General features: G+C 41.8%; 2 protein-coding genes across 5 annotated transcripts in view; one reads left to right on the top strand and one right to left on the bottom strand.

Annotated features, from left to right (window-relative positions):
• The window catches only part of ulk3 (unc-51 like kinase 3), a 37,015-nt gene extending 19,047 nt beyond the window's left edge, over window positions 1-17,968 (bottom strand). For 2 of the 4 annotated variants that reach the window (XM_084051558.1, XM_084051560.1), the window contains exons 1-12: window positions 17,909-17,968; window positions 17,092-17,214; window positions 15,690-15,830; window positions 13,965-14,085; window positions 12,357-12,452; window positions 10,031-10,174; window positions 9,276-9,358; window positions 7,535-7,690; window positions 4,959-5,064; window positions 4,748-4,788; window positions 1,811-1,913; window positions 192-256 (exon numbers count right to left, since the gene is read on the bottom strand). In XM_084051558.1, coding sequence (XP_083907684.1) covers window positions 192-256; window positions 1,811-1,913; window positions 4,748-4,788; window positions 4,959-5,064; window positions 7,535-7,690; window positions 9,276-9,358; window positions 10,031-10,174; window positions 12,357-12,452; window positions 13,965-14,085; window positions 15,690-15,830; window positions 17,092-17,196 — 1,161 coding nt within the window. In that variant the 5' untranslated portion in view covers window positions 17,197-17,214; window positions 17,909-17,968. Of the gene's footprint in view, window positions 1-191; window positions 257-1,810; window positions 1,914-4,747; window positions 4,789-4,958; window positions 5,065-7,534; window positions 7,691-9,275; window positions 9,359-10,030; window positions 10,175-12,356; window positions 12,453-13,964; window positions 14,086-15,689; window positions 15,831-16,866; window positions 16,905-17,091; window positions 17,215-17,908 lie in introns of those variants that run through there. The other 2 variants (XM_084051559.1, XM_084051561.1) reach the window with 2 other exon arrangements.
• A 1,873-nt stretch (window positions 17,969-19,841) lies between these two features.
• The window catches only part of tars3 (threonyl-tRNA synthetase 3), a 38,302-nt gene continuing 35,515 nt past the window's right edge, over window positions 19,842-22,628 (top strand). The window contains exons 1-3 of the mRNA XM_084075640.1: window positions 19,842-20,171; window positions 21,067-21,171; window positions 22,292-22,479. Of these exons, the coding sequence (XP_083931766.1) occupies window positions 19,848-20,171; window positions 21,067-21,171; window positions 22,292-22,479 (617 nt within the window). The 5' untranslated portion in view covers window positions 19,842-19,847. The remainder of the gene's footprint in view (window positions 20,172-21,066; window positions 21,172-22,291; window positions 22,480-22,628) is intronic.

Raw genomic sequence — 22,628 nt, forward strand, 5'->3', positions numbered from 1 at the left:
TGTGTGTATGTGTATGTGTATGTGTATGTGTATGTGTATGTGTGTGTGTGTGTGTGTGTGTGTGTGTGTGTGTGTGTGTGTGTGTGTGTGTGTGTGTGTGTGTGTGTGTGTGTGTGTGTGTGTGTGTGTGTGTGTGTGTGTGTGTGTGCGTGCGTGCCTGTCAGTGGCACCCAGCAGTAATCATATCTAACCTTAGCTATGGCGGTGGAGGCCAGCTGGAGGGCAGCCAGAAGACGTGGACGATCACCAGACATTTCTGGAAACAGCAAAAGACAAAATAATGTCCTAATTTATCATGGCCGTCTGGGCAGAAGAAACCTCCCATCTCCATACTCTAACCTTTTTTTGTGTTTTTTTGGTAAATTAAAGCCCCTACTTGATCATTCTACAGCGTCACAGAAAAAGCATAAAAAGGTAACTACTAAGCTCCAAATCTTTCTTTCTTTTTCCTTTATTTATTCAGGGAAGCCCATTGAGAGCAAGCTCTCTTTTTCAAGGACGCCCTGATAACAGCATATAAAATACAATACATACATAATGAAAAAGAATAACAAACATTTGAATTAACCTTTGGTTTCAAAAGCGAGGATAGGTACAAAGGAAGCTTTCCACACAAGGCCTTAAAAATAAATGAAATACAATGTTGCTCTCTACGCACTGCGAGAGATAATGCGGCGTGAAGCGATGCGTTTTTGAGCTTTGTGGATCTGCTACTTTTGCCGTTTTTGAATTTGGATCCTGAAAATCAACACGTTTTTGGACATATGCGGTTTCCACCCGACAGAGACGTTATACTCCGTCGTACGACGGTGTCCCGCGCCGAAGGTAGCGGGATTTACAAGCTCACAATGCGATGCCATGTCAGCTTATATGACTAAGTATAAATCAGAGCTTAACCACTTAAACCCTATATACTTAGTTGACCGTCGTATAGACCTCAGGGGTCTCTATATACTAGCCCCCCCGCCTCCCTCCTGTTTTTCCTCCACACAATATCTTTGCCGAAAATAGCTGATTTACAAGCTCACAGCGCGCGCCCCCCGTTGCAGCCCGTTGTGAGCTTGTAGGCCAGCTATTTTTGCCGAACGTTCTACCTCTCTAAAATAGGGAAGCTAGAGGTTCACACACACCGTTTAATCACAAAGTATATTCACATTGTATTCAGAAGTCATTTATGGTAAAGTGTGGTATTCAGATGATGTCGTCATTCTCAAGATAAGATCAAATAAGACAACACCCTGATGAATGAACCGAAAGAAAATAATATACTGAATATTACTACTTTATCCATTAAGGAACGGTCTTAATGGAAAAATACCCATTTCTTTATACATTTCTATCATATATATATATGTTTTTCAAAAATAGCAGATCTACAATCTCATAGCACGGCACTCGGTGCCGCGCTATGAGCTTGTATATCTGCTACTTTTGAATAGCCAAAGAAATCTAAAGTGACACAGATGCGTTCCAGGTCTTAATGGGTTAAGGAACGATCTTAATGGAGAAATAGCCATTTCTTTATACATTTCTATCATATATATATATATGTTTTTCAAAAATAGAAGATCTACAAGCTCATAGCGCGGCACTCAGTGACTGAAATCAGTAGTGGCGACTGAGAACTTCAGTCGCCACTAAAAAGAAAAAAAAACATAAAACAAACAAAACAAAACAGTAGCAGTTAACAAGATGAGCAGTTTAGCCTACTAGCTGTCACCATGATGGAATGTGTGTGTTACCTCCGAGGATGTCCCCCTGGTGGTCGAATGTGTGTGTGTGTGTGTGTGTGTGTGTGTGTGTGTGTTACCTCGGAGGATGTCCCTGGTGGTCTTGGCCTCCTCAAAGCTCTGTCTGTTGTCTGAAGCCACGAGGGCCTTCAGCTCCTCCGCTCTGGATACATACTGACTGACCTGCGAGGGGGTTAGCACAAGTTCTCTCACACTCATTCACCGTCACATCATCACATACTGTAAACCAGTGGTTCTCAAACCTTTTAACCCATTAAGACCGGGGACGCATCTAGGCGTCTTTGGCGATTCAAAAATAGCAGATATACAAGCTCATAGCACGGCACTCGGCCTGTAGATCTGCTAAAAAAAAAAATAGTGAAAATGTGTGCAAATCTTTGAAGAAATATTTTTTAAAGCAATTTTTAAAATCAGTGGTTCTCAAACATTTTCATGTCAAGGACCCCCAAAATGATATGCATTTGGCCGCAGACCCCCCATCTCAAAATGTGTTGTCCCAGGGACCCCCCAGAAGTAATGATTTGAGTTAGAGATGTTTGCTTGAAAAAAAAAAAAAGTATATTCAAAGATTCGCACAAATGTTCACAATAAAAAAAAATAGCAGATCTACAAGCTCATATCGCGGCACTCGGTGCCGCGCTATGAGCTTGTAGATCTTCTATTTTTCGATAGCCAAAGAAATCGGAAAGTGACATAGATGTGTTCCCGGTCTTGAAGGGTTAATTTCAAGGACCCCCCGTAACTCAGAGTTATGGGGGGGGTCCATTTGGTTCCATGTGTACACTGTGAATTCAAAAACCTGGCATACAGTACGTGACCCACTGTATCAAAACACATTGTTCAGACAGCAACACATGTTGCTGAAGGTCATTTAGAGAAAAAGGAAAGACGGAAATTTAACTAATGTCAGAATCATCGTTGCCAGTTGTCAGGATTTCAATAAAAGAAAGGACTTGTGATTGTGTAGTTTTGAACTCTGTAAAGCAGGATGACAGGAGAACAGAAAAGAACAGTAAAGGTCATACCTGCCAACATTAGACTGTGAAAAATAAGGAGATTTTCTGGTGGGTGGTGGGGGGGGGGCTGACTAAGTATTCATTTAGCATTCACTGACTTAGTATTACTATGGTACATAGTATTACTACGTATTACTCACTGACATAGTTAGGTATAGAGAGAGACAGTTTGGTAAAGGGAGTTCAGGCAGGCTCAGAAGTGGAGCCGGTTCCACACTCATACATCCTCCCAGTGTTGATTTTGACACCAAATTTTGATACGATTCCATTTAGTTTTAGTCATATTGTAGTCATCTGAAATGTTTTGGTTTTTATCTAGTTTTAGTCGACTAAATCTACAGTTGATTTAGTCGACTAAAATGTATTTTGGCGGTGCCTTGATGGCGTCGTAATGGCTGATTTTACACTTGGTTGCATGCTGAAAATAGCTGATCTACAAGCTCACAACGCGTCGCAGCGCGACGCGTTGTGAGCTTGTAGATCAGCTATTTTCAGAGCGCAACACGTTCTACTGGATCCACTAGTCCCTCACTAACATTTTAGTCTAGTTTTTATTTGTTGACGAAACTGTCAATATATTTAGTCTTAGCTTTAGTCATCGTAGCTTCGTTTTTATTTGTTTTTTATTTAGTTTTCATCAGTGACTCCACCAACATTTTTCGTCATAGTTTTAGTCGACGAAATCAACACTGCATCCTCCCATCACGTGATGACCTGGAACCTAATGGTTCAATCTATGAAGTCTACGCAAGACTGACATTCCCTCTGACATGCTCAACAGCTCTTGCTGATGCTATCACAACTGACAGCTCGTCAGTGAACAAACTCTCTCCACCTCCCATAGTACCATCTAGCTGTTCACTGTGTCAGCATGTCATTTAATGCATGTTCGTCCTGTATCTGTTGTACGTTGTGTGAGTATCTTTTGGTTCTGCCCTATGAATGGGTTCATATGTCTATTATCATGTTTACGTATAATAACTGTATCTTTAGACTCTGCTTCAGGGAGTTATGATCTCAGAGTCTGTGTCATGCTTGTATAGAGCCTCCAGAAAAACGCGGGCTAAAATCCTTGATTGTGTGGGCTAAAATCCTTGATTTAGCCATGAAATATGCGGGGTTTTTATCAGATTTTCATTGCGAAATATGCTGAAATATGTGAAATATGCGGAAATATGCTAAAAGGTGGAACATATGGAGAAATGCAAAATATGCTGAAATATAAGATATATGCGAAAATATTGCATGTTATGCGAAAACATCTTATGTTATGCGATGCGCATATTATGCGATGTGATGCGCCCTGTTTGAAATAAAGCAATTATGCGCATAATTGCGTTTTTCTGGAGGGTCTATTGTAAAATTGCAGGAGCAGAGCCACACCCCCAAATACAATGCAATGCAATATCATTGCAATAAAATGTTTTGACTAAAAGTGTCTGACTGAACAGCAACCATACATCCATGGACCAAGTGTCAATGATTTTTTGTCGGTGCTCGGGTGGTACAGAGGTAAAGTACCGGTCCATCACCGAAAAGTCTTAGGGGTTCAAAACCTAGCTTGCCTTGGCCGAACGTCTTAACGTACGAACAGAGTTGGCCGTTTCGGACAGAGAGGGTGATCTTTGTCACTGTGCTTAATGACTCCTACGGGCTGGGTGGTGCCCGTCTGCTAAAATAGCAGTGGTAACACAAATTATGTGGGGAGGGTTAATATATTTGGAGAAAAAGGGATACAAATAATTGGCTACTCTAAATTTAAGGGGAAAACCAGAAATCAGTGTTTTTTCTTCACCGCCTGAAACAATGGGAACGGCCACTAAGCTGGAGTTATAGCTGAGCAGGCCACCACATCCCCCACCATATGGAACAGATAGAGGAGAATTCATTCCATATCAAAGCCAGCGGAATATATGTAAAGAAATAAAAGTCAAAAAGCAATACAATGGTGAATGGCGGGGAGGGATTTATAAAGCCTACCTTTTGTCTGAGAGTCTCTTTGCGCAGTCTGTCTGTTTCGTCTGGAGTGGAGGGGGGGTGGGGGGGGGTAAGGAGAGAGACGAGACGGTTTGGGTTTTTTTTACGTCGGGGTTGAGTTTATTTTGTCGTTCTATTGTGGAAGGAAACAAAGACTAGGCCATTGTTTTGTGGCGGAGGATGTGAGTGTGGTTTGTTGTGTTGCTTCTCTTACAGTGAATGGCGGGGACAAAGTGCTCCAGGGAGCTGCAGTACAGCGACAGAGCGGACGCCCTCTCTCCGTCCTGGTCCTTGTGGACGGCCTGCACCACCAGCTCCTTCTGTCATATAGGAGAGAGAGAGACACCAAAACAACAACACGCATCACTGGGGGGTCCACCCTAGAGTTCTCTGTCCGAGACCCTACCCGACGTTTTCGGGCCGGGACGAAAATGTAGGCTAATTAGTCTAGTCTAGTCGGGCCGAGCCTCTGGTTCCATGAAAAAAATCGTGACATAATACTGTTAATTTAACACGTCCATTTCAACGCGCAAATTAACAAAGGTCTAACGTAGGGGTCTTCAACAGGGGGTCCGGGACCCCTAGGGGGTCCTTACAGTTACTACAGGGGGGCCGCCAAATCTTTGTGATAGGATCTTTTTTTACATTACCACTTGAAACTTTAGCCAAAAGTGGGTTTAGTGTAGAGGGACAAAAGTATTGAGGGTTTAAGTGGTTAACTGTCTGAAAATACACATTAACTTGAATCCAACATGATAGTGCTGTTTAATCTGTAGTGGGGGTCCCTGATTCATCTCTCTCTCAGCTAAGGGGTCCTTGGACTGGAAAACGTTGAAGACCCCTGGTCTAACGAATGGAACCAAATGGACCCCGGTTCTCATTCATACACTCTCTGGGTTACATTGACACTGAGGATGCCACAGTGTGTTGCTCATGATTCTCTGACATGTGCATGGACATAATAATATGTAGATACATAACAGAGCAGTTCAGCCAATTACAAAAACGATCAAAACAATTACTACCGACGACTTGCACTCGGCTTATAATTGTTTTCCTCTGGTGGTGTTACACATGTTTTCATTAATAAAGTATTATAATTCTGCTTGCAGGCCTACAAATCAATCAATTTGATTCACACAGTAAGATTACTTACTTTCCTTTATCAAACTGCAAAAAAAGTTGATATGAAATGGTGTCTAAACGTATTGTAATTCATTGCACATTCCCAATACTCGGGGGAAATGCTGCACGCACACGCACACGCACACGCACACGCACACGCACACACACACACGCACGCGCAATGACAAAACATACAAACACAGGCAATGCAGACAAAACATCCAAACACACACACATACACGCAAATGCGAGAGGCCTGGAGGAGCGAGTCTCTCTGAGGGAGGGAGGAATGCGTGCTTATGCATGCATGAGGCGCACTCATGCCTGAGCCAACGTGTGCCAGCCAGGGATGAACACAAACGTAGGGGAGAGAGAGAGAGCAACACACACGTGCACATGCTCACACACACACAGACTGTGCAAGGGGATGTCAGCAGCACACACACACAAACACAACTGCCAAAAGAGGCGCACGGCACGCATTCAATTAATTCAATTAAAAAACAGCAGTAGATTCAGATCTACAAGCTCGAGAGCTTGTAGATCTGCTACTTTTGATACACTTGTGTGTTAATATGGAGATAGGAGGTTTCTGCCCGTCAGCAACGATTATACTGAATGCATACAAACACATGCAAACATCTACGGTATGTACATACAGTACCCTGCACTTGCATTCTCTCTCTCTCTCATACACACACACACACACACACACACACACACACACACACACACACACACACACACACACACACATACATATGTACAAATGCACACAAACAAATGTGTGAAATGTATACATTCCATTCACCAGTGGTGTTAAGTAATTAAGTACTTACTTATTTACTCAAGTATAGAGGATATGCGCATGCTTAAAGTGAATGGCAAATCGAGTGGCAAAGAAACATGCAAAATGAGTTTAACATTGTTTAATGTTGTTTAATGCAATCAAATATGACTTTTCTGTTTGGATGCATGGGCTGTCAAGGCCAGAAAGTATTTTTTTGACACTCAGTAGGCATTCCTGCATAACTTCCGGGTTTGATGATGATGTCACACGCATATCCTCTATTGTACTTAAGTACAATTTGAGGTATTTTTTACTTTACTGGAGTATTTCCAATTTTCAGTACTTTTACTTCTACTCCACTACATCTCAGAGGCAAAATATTGTACTTTTACTCCACTACAAGTATTTGAAAACTTTAGTTACTTTGCCGATATAGATCATTATATTATAAAACATACATTAACCACTTTAGCACTTTTATACCTAGGCTATTTGAAAATAGCCGATCTAGCATCGCGACGTGTTGTGAGCTTGTAGATCTGCTATTTTCAAACATTTTTGTACTTTCACTTTTGGTACTTTAAGTGCATTTTGATGCCAATACTTTTGTACTTTTACTCTCAAGTAACATTTTTTAACACAGGCCCTTTACTTGAAACAGAGTGTTTTTATATTGTGGTATTGCTACTTTTAACTTAAGTAAAATACCTGAGTAATTCACACACACACACACACACACACACACACACACACACACACACACACACACACACACACACACACACACACACACACACACACACACACACACACACACACACACACACACACACACACACACACCTCCCCTCCCCTCCCCCCACCCTGTCTCTCACAGCTTTGCCCAGGCTGTCTGCACTGGGCATGTGCTCCAGATCCACGAAGGGGTGACAGAAGAACTGGGCGAAGGTGAGCCGAGTGTCAGGGTTTCTGTCCAGCAGCCGGAGCAGAAGGTCTCTGCAGTCCCTGGAGACCCGGGCCCCAGCAGGCAGCTGACAACACAACACAACACAACACAACACAACACAACACAACACAACACAACACAACACAACACAACACAACACACATTACAGCTTCATCATCATCCTCCTCTGTCCGTCCTCTGTCTGTCTGTCTGTCTGTCTGTCACCTTCTAGCTTGGCATTAACAAGCAGTCGTTTTTTTTTTTTACGGGTGCAACAGTTAACAGTTGAGCTAATCAATTTAATTGATTATATTTAAAAAATGATTTTAACAAAATGATTTTTACAGATTGCTGCTACTTTTCTGAGGCTTTTTCTACACTATTTTAAATAGTTTGGGGGAAAATGCTGCTAATTGTCCCAAAAGTGACTGCAAAATCTTAAAAGATTTCTGCTCTTTATTTCAAAAAGCTTTATACCGGCCGATGGTCTGCTAGTCGAATCAGCGCCGTCCGAGTTATGTACCAATAGGCACAGAATAGTAAATGATGTTGTGGGGACTGCGTTTGCCCCTCCATGGTTTCCCCCAACTGCCACTCGCTGCACTAACATAGCCCGCCCCCGCCTCCTCAGGCTCGCCCCCTTGTGCTTCGTGCGCGCGCGCATGCATGTGTGCGTGCGTGCTCGTTTGTGCGCGTGTGCATGCGTGCGTGTGTGGTGTGGGACTTATTGCCCTCTAGCGTTGGTTCTACAGAATTGCCTGGGGGGGCGGACGGGCGGTGAAAATAAGCTCTTCTTTTCCAATCTACCTGGAATGCCAATCTACCTGTAACATATATACCGACGCAATGTGACATAGTTCTGTTTAACACAATGCTGTACCCCCCACCGACTGTACATGCTTTCCCCATTCATTTCTTAAAATTGTTTTTTATGATGTTTTGACACTTGTTTGGCAACGTAAACATATGTTTTCTCATGCCAATAAAGCTCATTTGAATTGGATTACCATTTTTTCGATGCAAGACACGATATAAGGCATAAATCAGGCTTTATAGCTCCCCGTTCTGCCCTGTAGGCTTATGGTTGTCTGGGGATTGTATAGTGATTCAGACATCTCACATTGTTGGTATGTATGCTGGAAGCATGCTTTAAGCACATTCAACCACTTCAGATGCACATGCACGCAGCACTGCCTATTGCCAACTTCTAATGACTTCATACAAGTGAAGGTATACTGAGCAATCATGCCCCCTAGTGGCTCCACGGGGGAACAACACACTAATGTACACTAGTAATGACCAAATTAATTGGCTCTGGCAGATTGGTCTGAGTTTCCAGGCTTGTAATCACCCCTGTTGTGCCCTGTGTGTCAGCACAGCAGTGACGATGCAGAAAGCTAGCACTGACAGGTCAGAAAGAGATTCTCTTTGGTTGGTTTGGAGGAGTGACATTATTTCTTCATAGATTCACAATATTCACGACTCTAAAGCAAAATGACCAAAGACATCAATCTGCCTGTGTTACAGTACATTGAACGTTCTGTGATGCACACACTAACAAGGACATTATTACCATAACGTAACTCCTTAGCTCATGTTCCCTTACCCAGCGCCACGTTTAACTATTCTTCACGGTTTGCGTAAAAGGCCGTTTCTGGGATGTGACTCACCTCAATGGGCTTGTCGCTGCGAATCTTCTCTTCCAGTTCAGTGTAGGACCTTGAGGCGAACGGTGCGCGGCCAAACAGTGCTTCTACAGTGCATATAAACATTGCAGTGGGTAGATTACTTCTTAAGGGGTAAGCAAAGTGCATTATTAATACTGTGTTGATAATGCACTTTAGCCTGGATTGACGTAAAAGTAACGTCAATGTCATACCAGCCATACTCCACACAGCCCTCTGTCAGAACATCTTACATCCCACTGGTTGAACAAACAAACTGAAGCATATCCCCAAGTTTAAACAATGACGTGTCACTGGGACTACAGTATAAGAAAAGTGGTCTACATTAAATGCAAAGAGGACAGATTATGTAAAACACTGTTCCCCAAACACTGGGTCGGGACCCATGTTTGGGTCTCGGTCCCATTTTTATGGGTCGCGGGTAAATATCCCCCATTTTCCTAAAATGTTCTTCAATTCAAAATATTTTCAAAAATGTCACAAAAAAATCTCGAATCTAAATCTTTCAGGGAAAAAGAAAATTAACAAATTCCATGAATTAAAAAAAGCTTTCAGTGTGAAAATAGCCGATCTACAAGCTCACAACGTGTCGCATCGCGACACGTTGTGATTTTGTAGATCGGCTATTTCGGCTAGTTTAGGTCCCGGGGAGACATCAAATCTCTCTTTTGGGTCTCGAGCCAAAAGGTTTGGGAACCAGTGGTGTTAAAAGAAGTGCAGCAACTGTCTGTCTGTCTCACCATAGAGAATGACTCCTACTGACCAGAGGTCAGCTCTGGAGTCATACTGCCTCCTGCACACCATCTCAGGAGCCATGTAGAGAGGAGAGCCTCTCAGCACACACTGCTCATCCCACGGGGACATGTACTGGGCAAAGCCAAAGTCTGAAACCACACACGGAGGGGAGATAAGCAAGTTATTACTGTGTAACATTCACATTCTGTACACCAGTGGTTCTCAAACTTTTTCATGTCAAGGACCCTCAAATTGATATGAATTTGGGTGTGGACGCCCATCTGAAAAGGTTTTGTGCCATTGTACACAGTTAACTCCTCAATCTTCCTTCATGGACCCCATTACCAAATGGGGTCCATGAAGGATCCATTTGTGCACTCTGAGCTAAACGAATACTGAGGATTTTACTGTGTATGGGTAGCTGTATTTTGTCTGTATTTTGTTCATTCATGTGGTTCCGGTGTGGCTCTATATAGCATTCATATAATTTAATGAATTACTCAATTAATATTGCCAGTGTTAAGAGGGTACCATTTCTCTTGAGGAAACACCTCAATGCACTCAAGATAATTAATGTAAAACACTTTGAACTCGAGTGTCTGCTCAATGCTGAATACGTTTGTTCTCACAAATTGAATACACATAGGACCACAATGGAAACAAGACCCTCGGGCTTTTTGTGTTATCCTTTTGAACAATCATTGTAAACCGTACCTCTGTACAATTTGCAACGTGTTAATTAAGTATTCAATCAATCAATCGCGTTGTATCACTGTATTTGTACCACACAGTATCCACCGATGGCATAATACCTGGTCTCTGATTATTTATGATGAGCAAGCAGTGCACAATTAACCAAGTGTCTTCATTGAGTCTGAGAATACTTCATTATGCTGTGAAAACATCACAGACACTCGAGCTGACACAGCTCTCCTTCCAAGAACAACAGCAGCACCCTGACAAGGCTGTGATCTCATGGTTGGGCCATCTGTCGCCAGTGGTGTAAAGTAACTAAGTACTGTAACGGACCCGAAGGGGGGTTTCCAGGAGTATAAATTTGGTGTCCCTGTTACTTTTATTTTGAAGAGCTTCCTGCCAAAACATCAGGTCTGCAAGGCTTTTACTTGAAGAGTTTCCTGCGCACAGGAGCAAATCAGCTGTAATTAGAATAATCAAGTTCACCTGGTGCTGATGGCCAGTATGGGGCTGCAGGTGCCTGAGAGCAAACAACAAAATGGGTTTGGTGGTAGAGGAGCATTAAGGACTGCACAGTGTTGCACATGATGTTTGTAAGCCAATAGAACCTGGAAGGATGGGTTAAGGACGGACGCCAATGGACCCTGGAAGGATGGGTGACGGTGACGGACGGAAGGAAGGTTAAAATGACAAACTTGGAACAAATGGAAGCCACACACCATGCCACTGTCTACCACAATTAGCACCTAGCTGGAAGGGGAACAAGGTATATGTCTCTGTTTGTTGGATTTGTTGCACTGTTTACATGGTCTTATTGTTATCTGAGTGATCTTATTGTTGGCTTTTATTGTCTGCGGGTTATTGCTATAGTTTGTACCTTTTTCATGTATTTACCTTTTTCATGTATTTTTCTAATAAGATGCATTATGTAGGTTAGTTTGTGATGTAGGCCCATGGATTTTATGGGAAATGTATTGTGCCATTTGAGATTTGATGACGTTAATGGATTATTGTATTGATTTATGTTATGTATTTTATGTTTTCTTCGCCAGTTTCTACGTTGATTTAATAAAGAACCACTACAAAATCATCAGTCAGACTTCACCCTTTTAATGGCCAGCCGGGACCTTTACTCAAGTACTGTACTTTAGGTACTTTTACTTTACGTATTACGTATCTCCAATTTTCAATACTTTTACTTGTACTCCACTACATCTCAGAGGCAAATATTATACTTTTACTCCACTACAATTATATGAACACTTTAGTTACTAGTTACTTTGTAGATTTGGATTATTATTACAAAACATACTTTAACCTCTTCAGCCCTACATACATTTCGGCCATTTGAAAATAGCAGATCTACAAGCTCAGAATGCGTTGCGATGCTACACATTGTGAGCTTGTAGATCTGCTATTTTCAAAAGATTTTTACACATTTGAAAACTTGTGAAATGGGACAAGCTCATAGTGCCGCACTCGGTGCCGCGCTGTATATCTGCTATTTTTGAATAGCCAAAGTATAAGACAATGGGTTCAAGTGGTTAAAATCTAAAATGACAGATGCTTTCCCCGTCTTGATGGGTTAATGAGCAGAATAAATGCTGGCTCTGGATGACAGTGTGACGGATTCACCTGCTAGTTTGAGGACAGAGCCACTGAGCAGGATGTTCTGTGGTTTCAGGTCCAGGTGAGAGATGTTCCTCTCGTGAAGATACTGTAGGGCACTAGCTGTTTACAGGGGAACATGAAACAGAAACAACAAAAATGAACCATATAATTGAATGAAGCTGTGAAACTATCAAATTCAACTGCCGTGCACGCACAGCCCAACACAGACAAGAGTTTTTGATTGATTGAGCACTTTATTGAAAATGAATTCAAAAGGATAAATACACAAGAAAGCCCAAAGGCTTGTTTCCATTGTGGTCCTTTTGGGGAAGGGAGGCAGGGAGGGAGCAACAATGCAAATACAAAACGGAGACAAAAAATATATATACAAGACAAAACAACAGAAATTTTACATTCAAAAAACAGACAAAAGAAACAAACAAAAAATGGTAATTTCATATTAAAGACAAAACGAAACAAAGAAACTTTTTTTAATCTAAATGATTAGTACTTGTTTTAAAATTAAGTCATATTATTGGACAATAATATGACTTCATTATTAATTATCTTAAAAGAGCACAGGTCTATTTTCTTTTTTTTAGCTTTGGCATTTTATGCTGTATTTCACATAGATGCAGTGAGACGGAAAAGGCAGAGTGACATACAGTAAAGTGCCTTGGGTCGAACCGGAGTCAGGACTATAGCCTTATTTGTATGGTATGGTTATGCTCCGGGGTGGCCACAGTACAGGTCTATTTTAACCCATCGATCAGGGAAAGCATTCTGTGTCATTTTAGATTTTAGTGTTGGCTATTCAGAAATATCAGATATACAAGCTCACTTTGTGCCGTGCTGCGAGCTTGTATATCTGTACATCTTGCACATTTTTGTAAAATCTTGAAAGAACTACTGGTTAAGAAGGTATTTGTAGAATCGACCTCAGGTCTTAATGGGTTAATGGTAGCACATAGTCAGGCAACAACGACATCTACATGTCCGTATACATAAACCATTAAACAGTCCTATATACTGTGTGTGTATATATATATATATATATATATATATATATATATATATATAGTCTATATATAGTCTCTGTCGGATGGAAACCTCATATGTCCAAAACTGTTACTTTTCAGGGTTCAAATTCCGAAATAGCAAAAGTAGCAGATCTACAAGCTCTTTTGTGTGACGTCGAAAAAACACAGAAAGTTAGAATATGGAGATAAGAAGGTTTCTGCCCGACAGCAACGATATATATACTTTTGGTGGGAGTTAGACGGCTGTAGACGTTGGCTATAAATGGTGCATTTATATAGCGCTTTTATCCAAAGCGCTTTACATTGATTGTGCCATTCATCCATTCACACACACATTCATACACCGATGGCGGAGGAAACCATGCAAGGCACCAACCTGCTCATCAGGAGCAATTAGGGGTTCAGCGTCTTGCTCAAGGACACTTCGACACTAACTCTGGGGGGCTCCCCAGCCCGGGATCGAACTGGAGTGGGAACCTTGCGGTTTCCAGTTCACTCTACCCGGCCACTCTACCCCTGAGCCACTGCCGCCCCGTTATATGCAATCAACACTGTTTTAAGCCTCTAAACAGTTCAGTTCACTTCAGCTCACCTATCTGCTGCAGGAAGCGACGTCCCACGCTCTCTGGCAACAGCCTTCTGCCGCGGATGAACCGAGAGAGATCTCCTCCAGAGCACCACTCCAGGATCAGATAGATGTTTTCACTGTCCCACTGACAGGAGAGGGGGGAAAAGCTTCAGTTAAACCCAATTCAATCCGGGAACGCATCTGTGTCATTTTAGATTTTTAGCTAAAGCCATTATTTTATACTTTGGGCTATTCAAAAATAGCAGATCTACAAGCTCACAGCGCGGCACCGAGTGCCGCGCAGTGAGCTTGTAGATCTGCTATTTTAGAAAAACGTCAACATTTGTGCAAATCTTTGAATATATATATATATATATATATATATATATTTTTAAAGCGAACATTTGTAACTCAAATCTTTGCTTCTGGGGGGTCCCTGGAACAAAATATTTTTAGATGGGGGTCCGCGACCAAATACATGTAATTTTGGGGGTCCTTGACATGAAAAAGTTTGAGCACCATATTATTATAGCAACATATGGTTTTCAGAAAACTGTTAGGAACTAGAAGCCATTTGTAAAGCTACACAGAACTCTCCAGAATGAGATAGATGTTTTCACTGTCCCACTGAGAGGAGAGTGGAAAAAGCTTCAGTTATAGTTACACAAATATAACTAGGATGACCAAAACACATGCATGTGGAGCGCATACTCCTCCTGTTAGTGCCCCTAGACCCAACAGCTGAAGCTGCTGGTCCCTGGGCGCTGGTCAGTGACTGCCCGCTGCTCCTGGTATTAAACATTAGGAGCAGCGGGCAGTCACTGGCCCACCCATCCACTGACCCACCCATCCTACATTTTAGTGAAATGCAGAGGACACATTTCCGGACTTCGGTTCTCTATAGCAGTGCTTCCCGAACTTTTTCATGTCAAGGACTCCCAAATTGACACCTATTAGCCTGCGGACCCCCAATTGAAAAGATGTGTTGCAGGGACCCCCATAGAAGAAGATTTTTACAGCTCTCTAGCAGTGATTCTCAACCATTTTAATTCCAAGGACCCACAGTTTGACATGCATTAGGCAACGGACCCCCATTTAATGGCATTTCTATCTCTGGGATGCCAATTTATATAGTGAAATCAATGTTAACTCTGAGAGTGTACAAATAGAACATTTGTACACTCTCAGAGTTACAGTGTCAGGAATCCTCTCTAGACCTGCCCTTGTGTTCACTCCCCCTATCTAATTGTCTACTCCTCACAGGTTGCTACTCACCTGCTGTGTGTTTCTGTGATTAGTTTGAGGGTATATATTTCAGTGTGCTTCAACATTATCATTTGTCAGTTTGTCTTAGTAACGCCTGTCTTATGTTCCAGCCTGAACCACCGCCCTTTACTTGTTTTGCTCCTGGACTAAGAAGTTTTTTGGATTTAATCTTTGCCCTTGCCCTTGCCTGCCTTGTTTGCTGTTTTTTGATGACATACCTCTGGTATTGTTTTTTTGTTCTGTTTAACGGGAATTAAGTAAAGACTGAGTTAACTTCATTCTGCCTCTTGCCTGCTGTTTTCTGCATTTGAGTCCTCCTGAATATTCTGACATACAGACCCATAAAGGTTCATTTGGTTCCATCATTTAGCTGGGGACCCCCTGGAAACCCCTCAAAGACCCCTGGTGGTCCCCGGACCCCACTTAGAGAACCAATGCTCGGGAGGCTTCCTTCCACACACTTCACTAGCTGCTGTGCCTGACCTGGAAGTCCTTCAGCTGGACTATGTGAGGGTGTCGCACCGTCTTGAGGATTTCGATCTCTGTCAGCAGGTTCTCCATAGAAGCCTTGTTTAAAGTCTTCTTCCCGACCACCTTCACTGCCACCGCTTCTCGGCTGTCCCCCTACAAGGACACAGACAGTCAACACCCGGACGTCAGCTGCAGCTCTGGGCTTTCTTTTTTTTTTTTCATTTCAACATTGTATAAAATATTTGCAAAGGATGTGAAAAGCATCAAAATGTCACGGTCTATATCACAGTACAAGACACAATGGACGCAGAACAGAATAGTGAAATACAACAGGGATTAAATACATCAACAAATGCAAACGACTTTAATAATAGGAAAATAACTACCGGTAGTTAAAACAGCAAAAAAACTAAGCAAAACAAAAAAGTTAAGATTTAAAATAAGCCTACAGTATATTTCTGTAGGCTTTGTACACTGTAACACCAGTAGGTCTACCTTTCTGTAGGCTTTGCAGACTGTAGCATTATAGTACCCTTCTGTAGGCTTGTAACGAAGAGGTCCTCTGTTACTTATAATCGGCACTATTTTGCACACCACTTATTTTGCACATATATATATATTGTAACAGTATTTATTGATTTATTTATATTTGCACAGCATTTTGCACTTTACTCTTTTGCACAGTATATTTGCACACAAGAATATTGGATCATGATGGGCAAGTGCAATATAGTCAGTGCAATACCATAAGAGGAATGTGCAATATGTTTTAGTGCAATATAATATGTGGCAATATATATGGGATGTTGGATTGTGATTTTAATACTGCTTATGTCTGTCTGTTCCAGGGTGTTCGGGCAAAAGAGTCCCCAGGGTGCCCGAGCACCATATATGGGTTTGGACTGGACCACAGTAGAAGAGAGAGGGGAGTTTTGGGTTGTATATTGGAAGCTGCTAATAATGTGAAGTTTGTGTTGCAATAGGGTGCTTAAGTTATATGTATTTACCAGGGGTATTGAATTGATGCAGATGTTTAATGGAATGTGTGGTTTAGATCTGATCTGTTGCATGGTTGAGGTAACCTGCAACATGGTTGAACCCACAATTGATTGACTGACACTTGATTGGCTCAGCTGAGTATAAAAGGCTGCCAGAAACTAACATACTGCATTAACACCAGTAGGTCTACCTTGCTGTAGGCCTTGTAGACTGTATTAACACCAGTAGGTCTACCTTGCTGTAGGCCTTGTAGACTGTATTAACACCAGTAGGTCAACCTTGCTGTAGGCCTTGTAGACTGTATTAACACCAGTAGGTCTACCTTGCTGTAGGCCTTGTAGACTGTATTAACACCAGTAGGTCTACCTTGCTGTAGGCCTTGTAGACTGCATAATAATAACACCAGTAGGTCTACCTTGCTGTAGGCCTTGTAGACTGTAGCATAGGTCCCACTCCCCAGCTTCTCTGTCAGGATGAAGTCAGTCAGTTTGGGAGGGGCGAAGCTGGAAGTGGCAGCCATGGTTCTGCATCAAATGTCCTGAAATACATCAGGTCAGATTATTATTATTGTTTTTAAACGTTTAAATACACAGTGTGTGCATTCTGTGTTGTTGTGCAACGTGTATGCTTAATGATCGACTATAACATGATTCAGTGGATGTTATACATGATTGATTGATGTACTTTATTTAGTAAGACATGAGAACAACAGTACATGGAAGTAGAAATTCACAATACAAGGTCTACTAAACTGGAAGACTCATTAAGCACTGAGCTTGTTTAAAATGAGATCCCCACGCACACAAATCATGATGATATATAAGAGACTGACAGATATACACACTACCATCCAGAACGTCATACAATCAGCTTACAGGTTACTGGTATGAAAAATTAAAAATATGTACAAGAGAGAAAAAAAGGCATGCAGTGCTGCTGTGTTGTTAGCAACCAATGTGTACTACTAGCCTGGGACCAAGACTATCATAGATGTATTTTATAGATCTTTACATTTGCATATCTGTCATAGATACGAAAGTGAAAGTCTCTATAAAATACATGTATGATAGCCTTGATCCAAGGCTAGTGTACTACTATAAATACCAGTTTAAATCACAGAACAAGCAGAGTCTTTTCTTTACCAGCTACAATTATTCTAAAATGTACAATTTACCATTCAAAGCTATGGCTCACTTTTCTTCAGAATGTTTCATTAAATTAAAATGATTTACCTGTCCGATCATGAACACACACAGAGTTAATGTTTACATGATCACACGCTACAGGAGGACATGTGGTACTTATTTTGCCCTAGTTTATGTTTGTAAGGCAGAGGCTGCTCTCCTTTGGGGTCTTCAACAGGGGGTCCGGGACCCCTAGGGGGTCCTCAGAGTTACTACAGGGGGTCCGCCAAATCTTTGTGTGCTATGATTTTTTGTTTTACATTAACCACTTGAACCCTAGCATCCCTTTTCTGAGTAGAAGTTTAACCAAAAATAGCAGATCTACAATCTCACAACGCCTTGCGCTGCGAAGGCGTTGTGACATTGTACAATTGTATGCACAATTTTATGCAATATCGAGTAGGGGGTCCCTGCTTCATCTGTCTCAGCTAGGGGGTCCTTGGCCTGAAAACGTTGTATAAATTATGAAAGTGTCTCAAATTGTGTCGTTGCTTTAACGTGATTAATAGTTTTGTTGTAGTTTTTAAAATGTGGTAATGCTCAGTGGTGGAAAAAAGTACTAAAATGTTTTACTTAAGTAAAAGTATCAATACCACAATGCAGAAATACTCTGTTACAAGTAAAAGTCCAGTATTCAAAACGTACTTAAAGTACCACAAGTAAGTAAGTTCTCATTATTCTCATTCGAATGGCCGAAATGTATAGGGTTGAAGTGGTGAATGTATGTTTTGTAATAATAATTAAAATCTACAAAGTAACTAGTAACTAAATTAGTCAAATAATTGTAGTGGAGTAAAAGTACAATATTTGCCTCTGAGATGTAGTGGAGTAGAAGTAAAAGTATTGGAAATTGGAAATACTCAAGTAAACAAAAATACCTCAAAATTGTACTTAAGTACACTATTTGAGTACATGTACTTAGTTACTTTACACCACTGGCTTTAACATGATTAATAGTTTTTTTTTTCTCAAATAAGGTAATATTTTTGTCACCAGAGTACACGAACTCTATCTGGTTGTTGTTGCTATCCTCAATAATAATGATATAAAGTTAAGAATACAAAAAATAAAAAGGTAAAAACTACCCTATGAACTGACAGCCCATGCTCGTGAACTGTCAACTTTACGTGTAGCGTCAGTAAAATATGACACTGCCTCCTACTGGTTGGACCCGGTACTGCAGACCATCCACATGGTGTCAAATGTTAAATGTATTTGTCTGTCTGTTGAAACTGCTTTTAAATATATAAGATGAATAGGATATTTTATTATTGGTCTTCAAGAGGGCAATTAAGAACACTAATTTAACCTTTTGGGTTCCAAACATGTGAGCGACACAGTTAACACAACTTTCACAACACAGGAGGTAGCCCTGATACATGACTGTCATGGATACACTTCAGCATAGTGTTTGTACTTTCTCCCTTTTTAGCTGGTAGCTCCGTACATCTACATAAAAGTTCAAATTTCAAATATGAAGTGCTTACCCCATGGCCATGGATGTTACAACACTGTACGGGTCCTCAAAAGTACCCGTATCTTCCGTATTGTTCAATAAAAAGCATTTTAATCCGTTCGGTGGCTATTTTCTCCGTATTTTCCCCATATGCTTTCAACTACGTGACCCTATCGGTTGGGAGATGTATTGCACTTTGATACATTATAACTCTATAAGAAAATGGTCAACGATTGGAATAAAATGCGTTTTATTGAACAATCCGGAAAATACGGGTACTTATGAAGGCCCGGGCATAATTAAAACATCTGTGGCCATGAGGGAAGCACTTTATATTTGAAATTTGAACATTTATGTAGATGTGCGGGCTGTAAATGGAGAAAGTGCAAACACCAGGTTGAAGTTAATTCATGACGTTCGTGACAGACGATCGTAGCCATGGATGTGATCCATGGCTATAAGTTAAAACAACACAGGAGGGCGCTATCCCCCCTGCGCAGCTCTGAAGACATTATTATTGGACATTTAAAGATGGCGGAGTGCTTGTCTGCACGCCTGGCCGCACAGGAGCACCAAATCCAGCTCCTCACCAAGGAGATAACGAGTCTCCGTGACGGACTGGTGAACGGAGGCCCGAGCGGCCTCGTCTGTCTTCCCACCGTCGTCCCCCCGGGGCTGGAGAGCCTCCGCAGCGAGAATGAGAAGCTCTCATACCGGCTGCTGCACCTCCGGAGGGGTCTGCAGGCAGAGCTGCAGCTGGAGGCCCAGAGCCGGCAGCAGGCAGTGTCACCAGCAGCCACTGTTACTGCCAAAGCTCCACATAGGAACACTAGCAAGAACCCACCAGATAACAAGGTATAGCCATGGTCCATGTACGGACCAAAAAGGGAGAAAGTGCAAACAGCAGGTTGAAGTTCATCCATGGCCCATGGATCAACTTCAACCTGGTGTTTGCACTTTCTCCCTTTTTGGTCCGTGCATCTACATAAACGTTCAGATTTCAAATATAAAGTTATTACCTCATGGCCATGGATGTTACAATCATGTACGGGCCCCCAGAAGTATCCGTATATTCCGTATTGCTCAATAAAAAGCACTTTAATTCAATTGGTGGCCATTTTCTCATAGAGTTATGATGTATCAGAGTGTAATACACCTCTCAACCGATAGGGTCGCGTAGTTGAAAGCATATGGAGTAAATACGAAGAAAATGGCCACCGATCGGATTAAAATGCTTTTTATTTAACAATACGGAAGATACGGGTACTTTTGAGGAGCCGTACATAATTGTAACATCCGTGGCCACGGGGTAAGCACTTTATATTTGAAATTTGAACGTTTATGTAGATGTACGAGACAAAAAGGGAGAAAGTGCAAACACTATGTTGAAGTTCATCCATGACTGTCATATAATGTGAGAGTCATGTATCAGGGCTAAGGAACTCATCCTGGCTAGATCTGTTTACTTCTGTTATTGTATGGTGTCATTATAATGAGGAAAAGTAGTAATGATGCTGAGTAGTTGGGTCTCGTGTTGTATCAGATGCTACCAGTCTGCCCTGGCAAACTCCCCCTTTCTAGAAATAGCAGTGACACCCTGTGTCACCTAGTGCCACCACCATGCTGTCCAAGGGGTGCTTGCTTTGAATTGCATCATGTTCTGTTGTTGCTCACTTTTAATGAAATGTGATATGGTGCCGTTGGTTATGGTTATCCAATAGATATATGTTATGCACATGACTCTTTGCAGGTGGTGGTCCCTAATCCCAGGCCAGGTGACAACAAGCCAGCTGCTGACAAGAACAAGAAGGAAAAGAAGGACGATAAGGGACAGGAAGCCGGAGGGAGAAAAGAAGTGAGTGTCACTGTCACAGCATCTGTCTGTACGTCCATCCACCAAACTGCTTGCTTGTGTTCATATTAACCACTTAAGCCCCATATAATTCCTTGTATGATAAATATTGAAAATAGCAGATCTACAAGCTCACAGCATGTCGCTATTTTTGGAACATTTTGAAATAACAGATTTTCAAGCTAACAACTTGAAGACTATGTATTTATGGCGTGTGACATTATTGTGCAGTGGTGTACAGATTAGGCTTAACAGAGGAATTGACAGCACAAAATGAATCAGCAGTTATGTAGACCTGGAGCTCATTAATGGTGCTACCTGTAAGTGATATTCTTTTCAGAAAATACATTTTCAGGTGGTTTGCATCCAGTCAGGAGAGAGTACCCATTTATCAGCTTAAATGTTATAGTGTTCCAGGCAAAGGCAGGAAAGGCAAGAAGCGCACCACCTACGTAGATGCACTGCTGACAGCTTATCTAACAACACTGTAGAGCTCAAGACCCTGTTGTTAGATAGGAGAGTGTGGAGGGCAGCGATTCAGGAGTCCTGAGTTGATGTTGGCTAGACCGCAGTCTCACATCGCATAGCATCGCGTAGTGTTCCAGATCCAATTGTGTCAGCTCATTTGTCTGTTTGATCCCTTCCATTTCATGTATTTATCCTATATGAGTTCTCTCTCCCGATTGGATAGAATTGGTATTCTGATCTGATTTTATGTTTACTAAAGAGCTATTGAGACGGGGAGAGTCCTGTTACTGAACAAACACTCCATAGCTAGGGGACTATAGAGATATTTAACATTTATTTAAAATTATAGGTCAGTTCGACCGAAACGTTGTGTTGTCTTCACAATTGTAATTTCCCTCCTTTCAATTCAAACTTGGCCACTTTTGTGGTGTTAGGAATGTGTGACCAAATAATCCAGTGCTACAAATACACCATTATAAATGCACACAATTCTAATTAAAAGCTGTTTTCTCCATTTTGTGTGTGTGTGTGTGTGTGTGTGTGTGTGTGTGTGTGTGTGTGTGTGTGTGTGTGTGTGTGTGTGTGTGTGTGTGTGTGTGTGTGTGTGTTACTGTTCACTGGTCATTATATTTGACCTCTTCTGTTTTGTTCCCAGGCGAAGCCGTTGCCTGGCTACATAGCAGAGCGCCTGAGTCTGTACGAGGAGCTGAAGAAGGAGAGCGATGCCCTGCAGGCGAGGAGAGCTGCGGACGGAAAGCCCATCACTGTCCAGCTGCCTGACGGTGGCAAGGTGGCGGGACAGGCCTGGGTCACCACCCCCTACCAGCTAGCCTGTGGTATCAGGTATTGTAGACTGCTGGATATTGTGTTTTTTCAGTGCGATAGAATATCTGATTGTTCGTTACAATCGGACATTCTATTCAATTACTACTGATCATTCTGTCTAGTGATTGTACTGTATGTGTAACAGTCATTGCGATTTACAATTTAGG

The sequence above is a fragment of the Gymnoscopelus microlampas genome, assembly GCF_963454915.1.
Source record: "Gymnoscopelus microlampas genome assembly, chromosome: 1".
Lineage (NCBI taxonomy): Eukaryota > Metazoa > Chordata > Actinopteri > Myctophiformes > Myctophidae > Gymnoscopelus > Gymnoscopelus microlampas.